Source organism: Tachypleus tridentatus, chromosome 4, assembly GCF_004210375.1.
Source record: "Tachypleus tridentatus isolate NWPU-2018 chromosome 4, ASM421037v1, whole genome shotgun sequence".
Taxonomy (NCBI): Eukaryota; Metazoa; Arthropoda; class Merostomata; order Xiphosura; family Limulidae; genus Tachypleus; species Tachypleus tridentatus.
This window is the reverse complement of record NC_134828.1, coordinates 75,803,241-75,825,273: the sequence shown is the minus strand read 5'-3', so window position 1 is coordinate 75,825,273 and position 22,033 is coordinate 75,803,241. Positions and strand designations below refer to the sequence as shown.

General features: G+C 32.2%; 1 protein-coding gene across 1 annotated transcript in view; it reads right to left on the bottom strand.

Moving 5' to 3' along the window:
- Positions 1-22,033, bottom strand: part of LOC143249469 (sodium channel protein para-like) — a 182,529-nt gene that overhangs the window by 20,784 nt on the left and 139,712 nt on the right. Inside the window, exons 16-23 of the mRNA XM_076499372.1 lie at positions 17,107-17,282; positions 15,904-16,078; positions 12,293-12,454; positions 11,186-11,372; positions 9,370-9,464; positions 5,756-5,846; positions 5,378-5,634; positions 712-885 (exon numbers count right to left, since the gene is read on the bottom strand). Of these exons, the coding sequence (XP_076355487.1) occupies positions 712-885; positions 5,378-5,634; positions 5,756-5,846; positions 9,370-9,464; positions 11,186-11,372; positions 12,293-12,454; positions 15,904-16,078; positions 17,107-17,282 (1,317 nt within the window). The remainder of the gene's footprint in view (positions 1-711; positions 886-5,377; positions 5,635-5,755; positions 5,847-9,369; positions 9,465-11,185; positions 11,373-12,292; positions 12,455-15,903; positions 16,079-17,106; positions 17,283-22,033) is intronic.

Sequence of the window (22,033 nt, the reverse complement as noted above, 5' to 3'; positions counted from 1 at the left end):
ATTCTTAATTTGAAAAAAGTTCAAACTGTTTCATTTCAAAAGTATGGATGTTTTATTTTTATTGATTAAGTTTTACTTTTGAAAATATAACGACAAATATTATGGCTGTTTCTTTAAAGCACATTTCTGTTCCACATGAAATATATTTTATGTATTGTGTGTTTTCAAAGAAACACTTAAATTTGCTTTATTTTTCTTACTTGCAATAGAGTGTACACAAAAATAATCCAGTTGAGATTAATAAAATAAAATTTAAGGTAGTTAAGGAAAAAACTACTTAAACAGGGAAAATACTGAGTTCACATCTTTACAAGAACTATTACTGTGGATGTTCTGAAACTTTAAACAATCATCTAATTATCGTTGGACAACAGAAATTTTTTCGTGCCTATCACAAACTTTAATTATACAAACTAGAAATATTAATCTCGTAAAACTAAATAAGCAACTTAAAACCAATAAGTAAGTTTATTTAATTTTAATGTAACTATTGTAGTAAATACATAAAAGTACATCCATAAAAAATAGCAGGTGTCAACACATTAAAATAATTTTCAAATGCACACAGTAATTCTTTGCTACTCCTAATAATTATTCTAACAATTCATTGTTTACTGAATACATCAGCTCTAATCTAATGTTGACTGAAATGTAAATGTTTTAATTTGTTTCTTTATACTTCAATTAAGGAAGACATGAGCACCATCTTACCAGCACTATAATAAAATCCAACCAGCACCAAGCATTAGTAAAGTACTGTTTGAAACCAAATGCTAGCCACTTAAGTAACATTTCAAAGAGAAAAACGATTGTAAAAAATTTATCCACAATGACCAAGGCTTCTTTAAGTCTAGGCTGGCTTTTCAAATGTACATCTTCCAAAGCCTGTGAAAGAATAAAAATAAAAACTAAAAACACTGTGCATAAACCAGCAAGCTACACTGTAATAGATGTGTCAATGGATAGAATTAAACCAATCCAAATTCTCAATACAGAATACATGAATACTTCTGAACATAGAATTGTTATAATTTTCCTACACTGAAAGTATATTTCTAATAGATGTGTACTGCTTCTCACATAATATTTTTCCTTCTTCAGAGCATCCCTCTAAATACATAATTTTTGCTCACTGCTAGACTTGATACTCTTACCTATCATCATGTGTTTATACATGCAACACACCTTTCTGATGTAACTAACTCCCCATATACTTTAGAAACCAATCTTCACTTCTTGACTTGTGCAGACATATCTAGTTTTTGCTCATGTTTGTTTTGGTTTGTTTATTTTACAATCTAACTTCAAGATTTGATAAACAACTCTCTTTGTTGTTTCTAGTTTTATATTATTCTACAGTGACTAAATACATTTATTGAACAGTTTTTACTCTAAGGGAGGCAGGAATTTTGAGAGGAGGTAAGTATCTATAGGAAGTATTTTTCAGTGTAGGAAAATTATAAGTAGCAATATGATACCTGACCTAAACTCACATAACAGCTAGAATCCCACACTGAACTGGTAGAAGGACTGATGCAAAATTTACCTAAATGAGTTTGAAAAAAGCCCATGGAGTGTGACATCTTTCAGTACAGAAACACACCTGTGGAAAATCTCACCACATCTGTACCAGATATATTTATCATCTGTTGTGAAGTTACATGTCACTAAATCAGATCTGCAAAATGATGTAGATTGGCTACGGCACACCAGATTATAATTGGAAAGTCAACTCCTGTCTAAAACCAGTATTTATCCTCCAGTTCATGGTAGAAGGAGGTTCCCAAATTTTTTACCTCAAACTTATGAAGCAGAAGAGAAATAACCCAAGCAGAGTACGTGTATGCAGACCCAACACACAACCAACACCACGCCACCTGGGAACTTGACATCCAATGGTGGTAAGAAGGAAGAATGCAATGTGTTGGTTCACTCAAATCCAAAACCTGGCAGCATTGAAAATTTATTTTTAGGTCCACAGTAGCAAAGGCTCCCTACAATCCACATTTGTGAGGAGTTAATGTTAGCTGGTCCAGCTCTAATCTAACACCAGTTCACATGGACACTAACATCCAGGAGGCAGTAGGATGAGGGATCCCAGCTAGAGGGGTGAACTGTGATTAATGGATAATCTCTATTCCAAAACCAGGCAGCTGCATGTATTTCTCATCTAGTCTGTAGCAGGAGCAGGATTCACACCAACAGAACACTACCACTCACTTGTCAGATGAGTGGTATTCAGTACACACAGTACACAGTAGATGTATTTAAAAAGCAAAATCCTGCAAATGTACCTCCAGCAATCTTGTGGAATGCTTCATCTCAACAGTGAGCATCATATACTTAAAAGACTGTACAGTACAGATTTATAGATTAGTATACCAGGACAGACACTACTTGCCACAGAGCAGAATCCAACATGTAAAATGTGCCACTGTAATGGAAATAATGAAACAGAAGATTACTTACCCACTCTCAGTTGAACTGAGATGTGTAGGAAGGCAACAGGCAACACCTGGCAACATGATAAGGAGAAGATGACCACATGATGAAGATAATGACAGATGAAGGTGTGTGATGTGGTCCATGTGCCAGCCTAAATAATTTCCTCCAATGAGAGATGGAAATGGGCAGCAAAGGAGAGAGTGAGATGCTGAATCTGATGCAAGGATATCAGGAAATATGTTGAAAGTAAGCCAACCAAATCTAACCCATAGGGGTGACAGGGGAAATATCTTGAGTGCAGAAAGTGTCTCAATGAAGAAATAGGTGAGAACAGGAAATATGGAAGTAACTTATGTGGGCAACATAGCAATGGAGAGCACAAAAAAAAGATAGAGTAAATGATCCAGATCGAAGTGGGAATACAACTGGGAAATAAGAGGGGAGGCACGGCTGTGATGTCACTTTCAAGATCTAATATGTTGAGAAAACAACTGCAATCTGAACACAGGAGAATATTTGCAGTGCTAAAGTATATATGAAATGTTGAGGGCTAAATAATCTAACTGACAATGATCATAGACATAAAAAGGAGCAAACATCTGGTCTTCAAGGAAAAAAGCTATTATGTGAGTGGAGGTAAGGTGTTGTACAGGAATTACAAACTAATTTTTTATTTTATTATTCAAATTACCAAGTAATCTTTCAAATAAAGTCTCATTCTCTTTCAATTCTTTACATATCATTACATTTAACATTTTATAAGTTCCAAAACTACAGTACTGTGCAAAAGTGTTAGAAAAAATATCAGAAATTAGATTTCTGGTTACTTTCAAAGAATAATGAAAGGAAAATCACAGGTGGAACATCAAAATATCATTAATCTTCATATTTCATACAACAGATACTCAGTGGATGTGCTTGAGTTCAGCAAACAGTTAATATTTTGCTTTAATAATTGTATACAATATTTTGGAATTTTATTTCAAACACCTATAATATACTCCCATAGTTTCTTTGGAGTAACTTTTGATTTGTCAAGTTGTTGATCTATCAAATCCCAGATCTGCTCAAATGGGTTGAGACTGGGGCTTTATGGGAGCCATTGCATCATTTGAATGAGTAGCTTTCTTCTTAGCTAAGTAATTTTTGCAAAGATTGGATGAGTATTCAGTGTCATTATTTTCTTAATAGTAGGATCCTCTACCAATAATATGCAAACCATTGGGTATATCATGACAGATCAGTATCATAGGTAGGTGTGCTGGTTCATTATTTCATCTATTTTACAAATATTTCCTGTTGCCTCAGGACAAACATTCCCCCAAACCATCACACTGGCTCTCCCTTGCTTCATGGTAGGTGCTATGCATTGAGGTAAGTATGTTTCACCTTTTTTTTTTTTAACCAAATATTTCAAATTTGGACTCATTCTTTCATAAAACCCTCTTCTAATCATCAACAGTCCAGTTTTGTACTTTTTAGCAAATTTCAGCCTCTTGACAATACATGAGGATTAAAGTAAAATTTTTCTAACTGATATAAAACCAGATATTCCATTTTTGTTAAGTCTTCTTGTTGATCTGGACACTTTTATCCCATTGATACATGGTCTTTTATCTCATGATTAAGATCAGTGGTAGTCTTCCTTCTGTCCCAAAGGCTACAAAGGTATCATTGAGTTTAAGTGTTCTGCTTCTTTCTTTCCTATTTTCAAATTTACTTATCTTGGTCTCACATAAAAGTATATTTCAAGTCTGCAGCAATTTATTGGAAAGTCTAACCAGCATGGTATAAAGCTTTTATGTGAACTCTCTACTCTGCTGATAATTCTCTAAGTTTTTTGGGCCATGGCATAACAACAAAACTTAATATATACAATGTTAAACCCTGTTTTTATCAAGGTTTATTTGTGGAGTCTATTAACTTGATTTCTTCTAGCATATACTGGTACCACATGCTAGCTTCTTTCTATATAGTTAATATACTGCTCAGGGTACCATGACAGTTATTTCAGACCCTATATTTGATTAGTATGTTCATTCAAGCAGAATCCATATGATATGCTATTGGTACAAGTATATAGGAATTCTAACAAATGATAAGTATTCTCACCCTGTCTCATTTAACTGTCAACATGGATCAGTAAAGCATTATGACAGTGTTCAAATTTAGCTTCTGTAATGACATGAAAGAATTAGCTCCATAAAGTGGAAAGAATGACAAAATATTCTCTTTTCCTAACATGTCTGCACAGTACTGTATATGTTTCTATTCTTTTCTCTTGACAAAAATAATAACCACTAAAACATGGATAACACTTAAGAAAATCACCATACAAAAATCTAAACCATATCTTTGGCTAATGAAGTTAGTTGTTTGAACATGAACCAACTTTCATCTTGCCTTTACCATTCTCAGGATATGTCCTCTTCACCAAGTTCTACAATCCTTAATAATTTTTACAATTTTGAGATTTTTATTTCTTTTTGTGATTGTTGTTTAATTGGTATACATTTTGGTACAAAATTAACTGTATATTTTGTTCTTAACAAGAATGAAAACAATGAAAAATTATTGTATAAATTAAACATACCAAAAATATTACAATACTGCATTAATATTAGCATTCCTATATGTTTTTGTAACATTATAATTACTAACGAGAAAGATATTGTTTTTGAGAAGTGTATATAAAATTATACATTAACTTATGAGAAAAATAGTATCTGAAAACTGTTGAATCTCTCATTTCTTACTTTTCTACTGAAGTCTTTAATTATTTATTTGAGTTACTTCTAAATTGCTTCAATTCTAAATTTCATAACACAATTAGAACACTGATTATCAGATGATAACCTTTTGTTGTATGTAAAAACATTGCATGCTTATATTTTTTAGAAATAGAACCTTTTCCTGTGTTCAAGAAACTTACCAGAGCAAGACTACTGAGCATGATCATAGTGACTACAAGTGTTTCAAAGTATTTGTTTTCCACCAAACAATAACTCTTATCACGTAACATATTCCAGTACTGCCATAAGGGAGAACCATCATCACCAATACAGCAATGAAAATGTTTATAGCAACAATGCGGACAGCAATCAGCAGGAAGTTCGCTAATAATAATATTTTCAGTCTCAAGCTTCTCTATGTTTTCAGTATCCAGAGTTTCACTATCTTCAAATGGCTCTAGTGAGTAGAGAGACAAAAAACAATTCCAATGAACTTTTTTTAGCATTTGCCTTTATATTATTTTGAGATAAATGGAAATGAAATACTTTTAGTCATTTAATTTCAATAAAGATATCACCTTTCCAGGCCATTTGACTGTGGTTGGCTTTCCTATTGGGTGACTCCCCTTCTCTTAAAGAATGCACTCTGTTAATTATAACTTCGTTTTCCTGAAAATTTAAACACATTCTATTAACAATGAAATTTAAACATATTTTTCTTCATTAATTTCTTTTTTCCACTAATAATTCATAACAAAACAATTAAATTGTGTAAGAAAAAGTATAATAAGAAACTGAGTAAACACAAAAATGTATGTTATCTTCTTAACATATTGATATTAAACATAAAACCTGGTAATTAAGGACTAATGTCTGCAATTGTTCTGTAAGTGAAATACATTTGTATTGTCCTATAAATTTATTCAGAAATACATGCTACAGAATTAAACTGAAATGCAGTATTTAAATTTAACTTAACTAAAACTGAAACTGGTCCAGCAAGGTATATTTCTTATCCATCCCAAAACATTTTGAAACTAATGAACAAAATTAAAAAATCTATATAAGGTAATTTTTCTGTTGAATTTATATGAAGAATTGCTTACTAATTTGAAAAAATCTCTTTTATTATAGCATCTTTAAAAATATTAAATTTTAAAACAAAATTTGGAAGACCCACAAAATAAAATAGAAAACACAGCTATAAAGAAAATTGTCTCTCACAACTGGCATCATAATTAAGTATAATTTTCATAAAAATATAAAAAAAGAAAAATAAATGCTAAGAAATAACATTAAATGATGTACATGTGGAATAAAAGAAACATTATAATTTTTATAAACTGAAAATGTAAATTCTGATTAATACTTTTCTCCCTTCACAAGATTAGCATTTCTGTTTTGTACCACACTCCATATTCGAACATCTAAAAGCCTTCTGCATTCCCCTCTTGTTGGAATCAAATATATCCACATGTCTCTCATGCAAATAAATGTGTCATGTCTCCACCAATAGGAGAATACCTCCATCACATAATGCATGTGTCTCCCTCTGTATGCCACTACTGAACCATCATTTTAAAGACTAGCAGAAATATAAGCACTGGAAGTTTGTTAGGACGATGAAGATCATATTTTCTTCACCTCAAGTTCTAAAATTGTGGATGTGAGGAAATGAGAGAATCCAATCCAGGGCATGACACAGCAATGGAATTAAGCCAGAGATTCAAGAATGTGGCATCAGATATCTGAAGGAAGTTCATTGCATGCAATCAACTCTCGCAACCATTAGCTTGGTCGGAAAACTCCAAAGGCCAATAATATCATTGTCACAAGAGAAAATAAAGAAATGTCCAGAATAGGGACAGAAACAACCAATGTATACCCTCTGTGACCCACAATACAGAGGGAAGAATCGAGGAAGGAAGGTGGACAACCATAAACCTTTGTGAGGACTTATGTTGAATCCACTTGATACTCAAAACCATTCTATGAGGTACCTACATCCATATAAAGATAGGATGAGGGCACCCAATTAAAGGGGTGAACTGCATTGAGGTGTCTCAATCTATCATTTGTTTGTTTTGTTTTGAATTTTGTGCAAAGGTACTCAAGGGCTATTTGTGCTAGCCATCCATAATTTAGCAGTGAAAGACTAGAGGGAAGGCAGCTAGTCATCACCACCCACTGCCAACTCTTTTACCAACGAATAGTAGAATTGACCTTCACATTATAATGCCCCCACAGCTGAAAGAGTGAACATGTTTGGTGCAACTGGGATTCGAACTCGCGACCCTCAGACTACGAGACGAATGCCTTAACCCATGCCAGGCTGCAATATGTCATTAAATTCAGAGAATGGTACACCTTCTATACCAGCAAAACACCATCACTTCACATGTCACAGGAAACAGATATGCTGGATACGGGAGAAGGGGAAAGATATGGGATGACAAAACTTTCTGACAATAAGCTTGAACTCCAAACATCAGATATATAAGGGCTCCAATGACAAATGAAGGCTTCCTAATGAGCTCTCACCAGACCTGAACCAATTGAGTAGTCACTGGAACCTTTGTTGATGTACCATGCATTGTCATGAAAAATGACGAACAGTAGCACAGCAGGAAGAAGGAACAGGTAAGAGCTGGGAGACAGGTATTGTGACACACTTGACTCAGAATAGACCACCAGTTGTGAAAGGGTTGATTGTTTATGGAACAAAGTGATTCTTGAGTACAAAGATCCCAAAATCATGTCAAACACATAATGTCTCAGAAAAGGGGCCATACAAAAGTCCCATAAATAAGAAGTTGAGAAACATATGCACGACAATATGGTATCATGATCCAAAAGGTCCCAAAAACAAATAAACGAGCTTAGAAATGAGAAGGGAGAGGATATCCTAAAAAATCCATCAGGGATCCTGTGAAGAGCTTTGGATATAAGGTGGATCACGGAAAGGTACCACAACAGAGTTGTCTTGTTATGACAAAGATAGGAATACTGGGCACCTGTTAGATGAATGGGAGATTCTGAACCTGCCTCCCAAACAGGCAGAACCAATCTCAACAACTGCTGTTCCAGGTAAAGATGGTCTACCCTATGTTAAAAAAGAGTAGACTGATCTGAAGCCCATGGGAGATGAAGCATACCAATGTTGTCAATTAACTGGGAGGTGAAATTTTCAGTGTGAACACAAATACCAGGGGATGGGGGAAAAGCTAAATATGGTTGGGAGGCAGAATCATGTAAAAGAGGAGGACTTTAGTCATGAGAAATAGGAGGAACAGACTGACACAAATGACTGAAGTCCTTGTCAGTGTGGCCAAAATCAAAAGGCTCAGGAGGAAGAGAAACAATGGGAAGAGACAAAGATTGTCTCATATAATATTCAATCTCCCTGCAAATAAATACCTATAAATCTCTCCTATGGTTACCTGCACCTGTAGCTTGAAGTATAAGATGGGCCAGAAGTGCTAATATTAACTTCAAAATTCATACTTAACATCAAACAAACAAGAACAAGATTTAGCAGCAAAACACAGGTGAGTAAATGCTTTCAAAATGAAAGTTAATATTTCTTGAAAATGAATGAAAGTGAAACTAAAATAAACCACTTCCATAGCAGAACTGTAACAAAAAAAAAAGATGTCTGAACTTGAGCACTGCCAAACAATAAGTGATGGTTTGGTAGTGGTGCATAAAGGGAATCATATGAGTCACATTATGGTGGTGCTTTCCTATCTGTGGAGAGATGATGCATATTGACTTGCATGAGAGACATGTTGGAATCTTTTATTTTACAGGGGGGATGCAGAAGGTTTGTGGCATGTATTATAGAGAGGTTTGCATATAGAGAGCAACATAAAACAGGAAAAGTTAATCTTGTGAGAAGAGAGAAGTACTGTATCAGAAATTTTAATATCCAAATACATCACAATATAAAACCTGATTGTAAATACCTCATGTAGCAAACAACAGTATAACTCTCTGATGAAGACAAATAATACATTACATATATTTTGAAATTAGCAGTTTAAGTATCCCATAGGACATTTAAGATTTCACAAACAAAAGAAACATTAATATATAATTTTTTTATTTTATGACACTCTCACCTTCAATGTATTATTTTTACTACTAATTTGTTTAAATTATATAAAGAATGGTAAATGCAAATGATCTTCACCCTTTTGTTCTCTGTACACTCAAACTTTGAGCCAACTGACACAGAGTTTATTATAGGCTTACTATTAATCTTCATTTTTGGGGTCTGATCATCTTCTGTTGTTACAAGAAAAAAAAAATGTTCATTAGTATAGGCAAGCTACAAAGTTCAGTCAGTTTACACCTGCATCAAAGTAACTAGATTTAGAACATTAAAACTGAAATACAATTTCATCTATAACAACAATAACACATTACAAAAGGTTAAAATATGATAACTGTATTTTACAAAAGCAGTGGCCTGAAACAGTACTTTTAATTTCCTTGTGCAATTTTATTATCTAACTTATTTTATTCCAAATATTGTAACACCATATTAAGCAAAGTATGACTTTCAAATCTTCAAATAAACACAGAAGTAAACAGTTTCTAACAAATTAATCCTAGAGATGAAAATTATGTTTAGGTCTTATTTCTGGTACAGCAACTCATACATGGGTTTATTCCTGTTCATCTATTCTTTGCTACCTTCAATCTGTCTAATGTTAACACTGATTGGTCTTTGGTATTTAAGTGTGAAAAGAGTAGAAGAAACAACAAGAAACTTAAATATGAGTGGCAGTCAAAGTTTGTACTGTCTTATTTTCATGTGTCAATAAGTTCTTGTTGAAAATAAATATGAATTATATAGAAAGGACTTTCACTACTTACTTTGTAACTATAGTTGATAAAAACTGAATAATAGAAATTGAAACTTACGCTTGTATCCAATATTGGTATTTTTAACATGAATTGTGCTTCATATGATGCATGGACTAAAGTTCTTGGTAAAAAATCCCTAAGGTTTGAGCATAGCCATCCCTAATTTAGAAATGGTGACCAAAATAAAGACAACCAATCAATAATACTGAATAGAATGATTGACTGTTTATTAACAGTCATAACACCCCCATAGTTGATAATGTGAAGCAAGTTACACTGCACTTCAAACATTGGACCTTCTACTGCACAGCCTGGTATATTATTCATTAGGCCAAGCCCACCCCCAAACCTTTGCTGAAAATTATTTCAGTAGATGATTAGTCTTTCCTTAGAAAAGTATAAAGGGAAACTAATAAATAAATAGAATTAATTAATTAATTTAATATTAAATCTGCCATTTTTATAATAATATTTGTATGAAATACCATTTTTTTCAGTACCTTATATTCACTGAGTTACAATGAATATACACTAACTGGTCTTCTTTCTAGGTATTCAACATACATTTAATACCACACATATCACTCAGCCAGTATATTCCATTGACTGAAAATGTCAAAAAATATTTGCAAAAACAACAGGTATTGAAATGGTTTTTGAGAGTTATATATTTTCATTTGCCATTTTTTATGAATTTTATTTAGTCTAAGTATATACATGTTAAGTTATTATTATACAGCTGCTTGAAACTTTATTACAATGAACTAATGAAACTGTAAGTTTAAAATGTTTCATTAATGTAAAAAAATTGTAGCTTTTCTTTTATTGGAACAAAGGAGTATGCAAAAAAATATATTAGTCTGACACATGTGGAAAATATGATGTCTTTTAAGCATTTAATCTATTCAAACTTAACTTATATTCATTCGAAAACCTTTATACTTTCCTTTCTGTATACTGAACTTAAAGTATTCTGAATTATTCCAGTGAACAAGACAAATTAGTTATAATGCATTCAAATCATAAGTTAATACATATGCGCAGTTCTCGTAATTTCTCTAGGTCAACCAGTCAAAGACGTTTCAACATATATAAAAAAAAAAAAAATAGAATTAAGATCAAACCCTATATCTTACCATTAAATGCTATTTCCAAACTATCTCCAACATCAATATCCATCTCTGTAAATTCTTTTGGAGTTTCCTTGTCCTTCATGAGCATCTGACCGTCATTCACTAATCCTTCTCTTTGGTTATAATCTTCAATATCCTCTCTCTTATCTGTTCGGTATGCAATCTTATTCCTTGTTTTTGGTTTTAAGCTCTGTTTTTGAAATACAGATATGCAACTTCATAGTATTTTTATTACATTAACTTAAAACTCCAATTGAAAAGGAGATACACATATAAATTATTATAAAAGGTCATTGTATTACAAGGTGATAGTCAAGAAAAAAAACATAATTTTCATTTGTATATAATGGATATAATAAATAAATTTTGATGAACAAATTACTTTTTTAATAGGTCATTATATTCAACAGCTGCTTGGTACATCATAAATACAGAAGTTAGTTTGAAAATAAAAATGTAAAATAATCAATAAAATTTAACTTAATTGTTTTTCACTAATATTAGTGGTGGTAATAAAACAATGTTTAAGGGATGGTGATTACTAGCTATTATACAGTGAAGGGAAAAAATCTTATTTCATCTATGTACACGGGATATAAACTTCAAACATTCCATTTGGTTCAGAATATAACATTCATTTGCAATGCAAAACTAATTAAATCTTATGGAACTTAAAAATTACAACAGAACAAATACATAATTGTATCTCAAAAAATAAGAAGTATTACTTTCTTCAAATTTTATATACAAATTCACCAAAAACACTGCACATCAAATAATAAAAAAAAAGTTCACAAATAGCTTCTCTAGGGAAATTCAAATGCAGTAGTGCATCCTTCAGCTAAGCATAAGATACCTCACTCGAACAATGAAAAACACAACAACAGTAAACAGTTATCTACAAGTTTCTTCTCTAATTATGCACAATTTTCTTTAAGATATGATAATTAATTATTTACACACTTTTCTCTGACATTGACAACTCATAGTGCCTCAAGAGAAAATACTTGATACATTCTAATGATCAGAAATTTCAATTTGCCATCAATTTTTAATAAATACTCACATTACAAACTTATACTATAAATAATATACAACAGATAAACTCACTTTCATTATGGTTAACATGTACATCTTCATCCAAGTTGATGCTCTGTGGAATCTATCAATAGCTTCCTGTAGTTTCTTGGTATCTGTATTATCTGATGCTGGCTGAGAGAGATTTGAGGCACCAAAAGAAGAAAGCAACAAAGCCAGGAAAAGGTTGAGAACCTAAAACAAAGAAAAATTAATAATCAGTTTCAAAAATATAACCATTGGTTATTTTAAAAAACATTTACATTTCACTTATAATTTTACTATTTTCATTTTACAAAATACACACAATTCATTATACAGTGCCATTTACAATGTAATTTCCTCAAACCACAATATAAATAACTAATTACACAGCACTTAGTTCCTTAACATTAAAAGTAGAATGTATGTTTGTTATTTTCTAAAAGTTCTCATACACAAGTATGGTATGTAGGCATATTTTCTGTCTCCTTTATTGAGTAAATAATAAGTTCACCTACAATTGTTCAAAACTTTTGTGCATATAGCCTTAACTTTAAATACTGATGTAGAAAGTGGCTATGTTTCCTTTGCCTTAGTTACTTATTGTTCTGAGTCCTTCACCTGTGAGATCACATGCACAATTGTATGCAAAAGATTGCTATAAAGTAGAACACACTGTTTAAAGGTAAACAGTGATTTTTTCTGCTGGCAGCTCATGTGATATCTTTACACACACACACACATATATATATACATGTTAATTAAATACTAAAATGCAATATTTAATTAGTCTGAGACAGATTTTTTGATCTTAAAGGTAACTACAGATTTCTGAAAGTTTTAAGCATCACCCAAATATATATACATACATGATGCACTAAATATTTTGATCAATATCAACATGGTAATGTTTTTAGTTTTTACAGTGAAATACTTAACAGGTACTAGATTTTCATTTAAGAAATATAAATAACATGTAAGCTCACACAATGTTTGAGGAAAAACACAGCTTAACTTTTTTTTTTGTGTTTTTAGTAACAGTTGTGAAATCACATGTAGAAAGTAAAATACATAACCAGTAGCTCACATATCATGCCTAATGCAAGCTTGGTATACTCAATATTTTGTTTAGTTATGATTTTTTATGCATACAGTTTTACTAAATGTTTTATTAATATTATTTTTGTAGAAAGTACAACTAAAATTTATAAGAATGCAGTATGTGAGTACATAGTCAAAGACAGACAGTGTCAACTGCACGGCATAGCTTTGAAATAACTACTGGTCTATATTGAACTTGTATCTGCAATAAGTCTTGTGGAAATTAAATGATTACATTATTGTCAGAAGCTACAGGTTGGCACTTGTATGGCAGTTATCGAGTTTCAGTTATTTCTTTTGGAGTAAGTGCTTACAGTTTCTATATGTTGTTTCTATAGTTTAAATTATTTCTTTTGGAGTAAGTACTTACAGTTTCTCTCCCTATTTCTTTCCTACTGGACCTGGGTTATTTGTGTATAATAATCAGGTATCAGTGAATAGAATACAGGTGAAATACAGGTAGCTGTTATCAAGGTAATAAAAACAGTGGACAGTACATCTGAGGGCTGAGCAGATGTTATATTCAATGAAGCCTGGTGAACAAGGATATCTACAGGTGCACCTGTCTTATATGCAATATGGATCTGAGTATGTATGAACCCATAGCAATATCACTTGAACAAGTTAATAGTCAGCCCGATTACGACTGATACTGAGCCTATAACAAAACTCTCCAACATGGTGACTTCAACTGACACTGCTGTCAGTTTTACCCTGTCATCTACACAAAGAGCAGTCACTCCTACTTATATGACTATCACCTTGTCATCAGACTAGAATCAGCTGGAGAAATATCATCTTCCTCCTGCTATTCTATTGGATCCAAGCCCATCTGCTTCACAATTAATGCAAAAAATGTCAGCTTATCACAGCCCAGAATGATCAGCAAGCAGTTGTGTTTCTATTTTCTGTCTTATGTCCTGTATTATACATAGTATTATTTATTGTCACAAGAGTTTATCAACGTTATTCTTCTTTTCTTTTATGTATCTATCAGAAGGTGTTCTGATGTGCTTTTTGTCACATCTGTGTACAAATGTACCTATGTATACTGAATTCATTATCTTTCCATTAAAGTTTATGATCTTGTGATATCTTATAAGTGACCTATGCTAAAGGGAATTTGTTGGTACACTGCAATTTTGTTTACCAGTTTGATTGACATATGATTTAATTACTTTGTATCATCATCAAAGGGTTATGATTTCAACATATTCAAAATTTTAGGCGATATGTGTTTATTTTTGTTAAAATGATTATGTTTGAATGTTAATATCAATATTTTATTTTGAATTTTATTAAAGTTCTTATAATAATTTTTTAAATGATATTTCTTTACTCTAAAAATACAAAATACATTAATGTCAAATTGATGTTAAAAATAATTTTGATCTACTCTGTATTAGGATATTCTGAATATATAATTAGACATTAGCATAGAAATATATACATACATTTATGGCCTATGATTATTTTTATGCTTTTATGCCCATTGGCTATACTAAATGTTTTTTGTACCAGTATGACCTATGCTACTTTTGTTTAATTAATTATATATTAGTAATTTTGTTAAAGATTTTTTATTGTCATTTTTATTATGTATCATAATTATTACATATATTTTGTGTCATATTGTATTATTCTGTGTTTATTTTATATTATGTATTCTATAAAATAGTTTTGGTGAAGAGTCATATTAAATAATGTACTAGTATTTTAGTTAAGATTCATACATATATGTTACGAGATTCAGTTGTTAAGCTGTGTCACTTAAATAGTTATTACACTCTATTTGGATCATTAATGTTAATGATATGTTTGTAAGTTAACTAATTTATCTTTGTTAGAGTGCAATTAGTATTTAAATATCTATATTATAAAATTCAATTTTCATTATATATCTCTATCTTGTCAATATGTAGTAATGTGTAGGTGTTCTACAGGAGTGACAGTAAGTTACATCAGTTACTTGATCAATGCACAAATTTATTGGGTTTTAGAATTTAAAAACTACTGTACAAAGATGTTACAGTGACAGCTCAGATTACTTTGTGTAAGAGTGGCATTTCAGATTACTGAAATGTTCTAGAAGATGATCTTCACAAGGAACATTTTAAAGAATTATTAGAAAAATCCTAAAAGAGAAAACTAAGTTCTGCTTAGAATTACATTTAATCTTAATCTCACTATAATATACCAATGTCATTTTAACCAGGCAACCCCATTTACAGAATAAAGGAAATAGTTTCTAGCTTTGCTATCCTTGCATATGACTAGCAAGCAGACCAGGTGAAAAATAGACAAGTTTTGGCTTGCACATATGAGTAAGAAAAGACAAACATTAAGGATAAGATTATGGCAGTCCCAAAGTGGGTACATCCTGTACATTTTTATGAATAAAGACATTTTAATAGTTTAAGTTATAAAAAATTTTAATTATGATAACTAACACCACATGCATACATAAAACACAATGGCATCATAACATCGATAATAAACAAAAAGAATCATAAAAATTCTGATACAACTAAATTATTTATATATGGAAATATTTTACTTACCACCAAGTTACCAACAACAACAGTTGCTAAGAAAAAAGGAATACAAGACCAGCCTGAAACAAGAATACAGTCCCACATGGATTCAATCCACTCTCCACACAACACCCTGAAGACAATCATAAAGGAATGCATGAAGTCTTGAAAGTTCCAGCGTGGAACATCTTGAGTAGGAAACCTGAAAAAGTTTACATTACTTACAAGAAATACCCATAATTCATAGTATAATTCATAACACAAAATAATGATCAAAATGAAATGAATAAAAGATTTGCAGTAAAAATCTGTAAATAACAAATCAAATAGTTCTATTAGACTGTGGTATTATCTTTTTAAACTAATACAATATCAAGACTTTTTCTCAAAATAGTCTTGTAAAAAGTATAATTATTTGAGAATATTCAAATTTATTTTAAGTACAGGATGGTTCAAAATTATCTTTCTTATTTTAAAATTGAATAAATAAATAAATAAATAATACAGCCTTGTAGCCTAATGCAAACAAGTTTGTATTGTCATGTTTGTTTTTACTCCAGTGAGAAAGTTTACCTCATAAAATATCAACCATAGTGAAAAGGTTAATTGCATTATTTAACTTGCAGAGACAAAGTCAGTGACTGTGGTGCAGTGTAATTAGAGACACCAGTGCAGAAAAGAAGCTTGGGTGTGTATCATACACCTATAGCAATCATCACAGAACTAAAGACCAAGATAACAGATGCCATCAGCACTATAGCTGTGGACATGTTACTGTGAATATGTATTGAAACTGAATATTAGTTAAAAGTGCTAAGAGCCACTAATTGTGCACATGTACTACTAACATATCAGTAAAAACTGTTTTAGTTGGGCTCTAAGATTTTGAAAATGCATGGTTGTATTTCCTTAGCTAGTTAATTATTACATTTTGAAATACAAAGAATAATTTTCAACCACCCTGTATAAGTCAACCCAAAAGGAGAATGTTGTTTACATTTTTGCATATATATGTAGTATAATTACTTTCCACTATTCATAATGAATCAAGATTCTTAGAATAATTTATACTAAATGAAGACCAGTAGGTCACCCTAAAATATTATTTCTTATGATTATAAACAAGAACTAAACTATTGTTAAAAATGTTTTTAAAGAAATATCCTTTATCAAAGAAACCTAAAATTAAAAATATGTTAATCAGCAGGTAATACATGTATAAAAACTTACAAATGTTGTTTCAGCTCATAATTCTTCCCAAAAAGCTGCATTCCCATAACAGCAAAAATAAAAATGATGATACCAAGGACAAAAGTCAGGTTTCCTAAAGCTCCAACTGTTTTTCCCATAATTGATATCAACAGATTCAATGTTGGCCATGATTTTGCCAGTTTAAAAACTCGTAGCTAAAACAGGAAGATGGTATAACTTGTAGTTCTGCTCACTACCATGTATATATTACTTTATGTTGTTAAAAGCTGTTGAAAAACATTTTAATTTTCTTATGGGTAGCAGTGAAGTCATATTTGTGTTCACACATGGTTTTATGTACAGCTGCTCAGAAATTATGCAGCTAAAAGTCTATCTGAAATTATATTTATGTGCAATATAAAGTATCTTTATGTTCTTAAACTACTTCAAATGGTATATTGTATTGTCTTGAAGCTGCCACTTACCTGTACAATATAAATAGTTATGTACAATGTGTTAACATAATGAGGTATGTAGAATTCAAATGCAAAAAACGTTCTTTAATAGCCAAAAGGACTTAAAGACACTTTATGATTTTGTTATTCACATTTACATTATAATAATAATACATAACTGATATTTAAATTAATAAATTAATATTAATTAATTTATTAATCTTTACCCTATTTCTGATTTGTAAATGACATATAAAACTGATAAAAATTACACATCACTAACTGAATCTAGTACACAGTATAACAGTTGCTTTTCATGCAATTTCATAATATTAATAGCACCAAACCACTTCTGTGTACATTATATGCTAGCCAGCTTGCTAAGCCCTGGTAGTTTGTGGGAAAGGCCTAGCATGACCAGATGGTTAAAGCACTCAGCTCATAATCTGAGGGCTGCTGGTTCAAATCCCCATTACACCAAACATACTCACTCTTTCAACTGTGGGGGCATTATAATGTGATGATCAATCCAACTATTCATTGGTAAAAAAGTAGCCCAAGAGTTAGCAGTGGGTGGTGATGATTAGCTCCCTTCTCTCTGGTCTTACACTGCTAAATTAGGGATGGCTAGCACAGATGGCCCTTATGTAGCTTTGTACGAAATTATAAAAAAGAAAACAGTTTGTGACAGGTTTCATTAGCAATGGATATGGCAGATATAGTGTGGTTAGGTTGATATGTTGTTATTAATTCTTCTTTACTTTTATGCTTAATATCTGAGAATCAGTTTTGATTACCATTAAAAAAACCAAAAAACTAGTGAATAATGTGGTACATTCATACAGTAGTAAGGCAACTGATATACAACTTGGTGCTAGTGACTAGGATCTAGTTATTGTACAAGTGGTATCTTTGGATCCTCCAGATTATTTTTCTCTTGCATTCTCAATGAGATATTGTCCATAGGATGCCTGTGAAATCTACTAAGAATTTACAGATCCATATCAGATTAGTTTGAAGATGTTGGTGGGAGATCACCAAAAAAACATACCTGACTACTTTAACACTGTGTATAGACAACATCTAGTGCTCCTAAAGCTCCATGCTGGATAGACTATGAGAAATACCTACCTCCTATCACATCTAGTGCATAATGTGTTCTGGATTAAGCAAGAGCCTTTTTATGCTGAAATGAGAAGTTTTAATCTATGTGTATCAAATATAACATTGTGTTAAAAAGAGTTGCTCAAGCAAAAATTAGTACCTGGCAACTTGACATTCAGCAAAATGTTGAAACTCCAACTGTGAAAGAAGAGTCAATGCTTGTATTTACACTATCTCCACAGTCACACATGTAGTGTGGTATAAATCATGGAAGTCCACCATTGCTACAACAAGGAGAAAGTAGCGCAACAAAACTAATCTTGCCTCCATCTTTCAGAGATTCAGCAATGAAAGATCTAAATTACTTCCTCAAGCAGATTTACCAAGTAGCCACTTAACATTATTTGACTCAGAACCAAACAATGCTGTGCTTCCTGCTGAGTTTAGATGGTCGAGTATTTCCACTGAATATATGGAATCTCATAAAATATGTAACTGGAAAGCTGTTGTTGCATATTTACCATGTACTGACAGAGTACACGACTTGTAAACATGGTGCATATGAAAATTTCGCTGTGTATGCTGTGAGCAACAACACCTACACTATAAAGCATAGGCCAGCTGACCCTGATGATGTTCTTGTTGGCAAGTTTGTCAACAGAACCTCTAGCAAGTTCATATTACATCATTTTGGCATTAGACATTATTTCTCTGAAAAAAGATGTGTTGGTGGTAAAAAAAAAATTGGGAGAGTAGCTTTGACTAAACTCTCTGTGCAGAAAACCTGCAGTGAATATCCAAAAGTTGCCATCTGTTTATTCTTTCAAATGTGGTGATTGTTCTGACATCTACATAGCTAGGTATGGCTTGGTACATACTTATAAAAGTAGACAGAGGTGAAGTAATTCTAGTTGCTTCAGGAATGGCTAGATCTCTTCTCACTCTGGTGTATTAATGGTGTATTAATCACTTCCCCAACCAAAGAATGCATAAAAACAGTGGATTACATGAGTGTATATAGGTGATAACATTATACACAAGTGATACTTTGTGGTGTTTTATTTTATTTACAAACACATTTCAGATTTCATTAACATACTACTGCTGTGGTGGAAGTTATGCCTGAACCCCATTGTACTGCATGACAATTTTTTTTTTAAAGTTTTGCTCCCTGACAAGTTTTTGCTAATTGTGACAGGTATCTGGTAGGTATGCACAAATATAGTTTTGGTTTTGCTTCATCACGTATGAACTCTGAGAAATAGACACTTAACTGTTTACCGGCAATAACATATTTAATTGCGTTTATGTTTCTAATATGCTATTAATTTCAACATAATTAAAAGTGTTATGCTCCTGATTTTCATTTGTATTCAATGTCTGGTGCATCACGTTGCATTGTCCAACAGTAGTCAGCAAGCATTGATGGATTCCAGTTGCCCTGATATCATTTTTCCATTGTAACAATGTACTGGTGAAACTGAAGATTTCGATGAAACAGTACGTGATGGGCAAATTTGGATGTAATATTCGTAATCAGCAGCCAATAATCTATAAGGAACACCAAACAGTGTTCAAGAAGCAAAAACTTTGTTGTGCAGTGTTGTTTTCATCCAAGCAATGCTTGCTTGTATAGCCACTTCCCTAAAGGAAAATGTTCTTCTAGTTGTGATTTGCATTTAGCAGTGTAACTAATGCTACTTCAGCTGCATCACATTCACAAACAAATGCATGGTTGCCAGTATACTTAAGGTTATTGGTTGAAAATTGTGTAGGCATTCTGAGTCTAGACCAACAGACAGAACTTGGGAGATGACTGACAGACAAATTTTGATGTGTTCGTTGTAACAATCAACTGATTGATGATAAACATCAACAATAAACAGGAAACACATCATACACCATTGTAAAAATACCAGACATGTGTGACTGATCAAATAACTATCATATAAACTTCTTTGGAACACCAAAGATACAGCTATTACTGACATAGATTGAACACTGAAGGACAAAATCATTCAAAAAGCAGAAAATGTCTGGTATTCAGCAGTGGTTGTTGTATGAAAGACAGGAAGTGTGTCTATGTTCTGTGTGGATTCAATTTGACTGAAGGTAGTTATCACATCAATACATTTCTCACTGCCACACATGTATTAGCTTAATAAATTGGAAAGATCTTGCTAGTTTAAATCACTAGATTTTGCTTCTGACTACTTGTTTGTGAATTAAGTAGTGAAAGCACACTCAAGACTGCTTTTAGCTTTCCAATTTCATGGCATGTTGCTGAGCCTCTGTTGTATGCTAGGTATATCTGAGCAATAGATGGAATTAGCAATATGTGAAAAGCAGATCTAAAGCTAAACCTAAAGAAATGTTCTTTCATATGAATGCATGTACTCTTTGGACACATATGTAATGAGTAGGAATGGAGTGCCTACATATCCTAAGATAAAAACAGTAGTAGTATAGTGGCCTTATCCAATGAACAAGAATGAAACCCAAAGCTTTCTTGGCTATGTGGCTTTTAGTCAGATTGTTTGCAACAGTGACACTGCTTTCAATGTTAAGTAAGGTTGAACTTCATTTTAGATGTACTGAGGCCTGTGCAAAATAATTTCAGTTATTAAATGTACCTTGTTTGATGCACTGATGTTAACATATGTGAAGAGAGATATTCCACTCATCCTGGACACAGGTATCATTAACAATGGTTTCAGAAAAATGTTATCAAAAGTACAAAATGGTGAAAGGTGCTGCAAGAGATGAACTCCATATACTACACCAAATAAGCTAGAAGTATGGAAATGTAGATGAACATTTTTACACCCACATATATGGATTCTGGATATAATCGTTTCAAAAAACCCAAAGTAAAAGTGATGAAAATAAAATATCTGAAGATTTCGTTGATGAATAAATCACAAATATGAAAAAAGAAAACCTACGACAAGAGCAGTTAAAGAACCCTGACTTAGCTTGGTCAGTATCTGTCAGGTGAATCATGAGAAAGCCCAATACCAAATCTGTGATGTAAATAGTAGTCCTCAAATCACTGAAATGCAAGATTTTCCACATTCTATATCCTTGGGTGTCTTACACTGTAGCAAACCTGTACAGAAGTTATACTGGTTGCACTCCCAGAAAAGGTTTGTTTGGAATTAGGGAAAAAGCTACACAATGGTTTTCTAGTAGTGTGAGTCTAAAGACATACTGCTGTGCCACTGAAGGGGCCCCATAGAGGTGTAAAACAATGAGGTAGGTATTGAAGTGCCTTTGTGACTCAGAGTTGACTTTTAGTTGGTGCAGAAGTGGATAGTAACTAAATTATGTACAAAAGCCATGGATTACATGAGTTTATATAGGTGATAATATTAAAACACAAGTGATCTTTAGTGGTGTTATACATA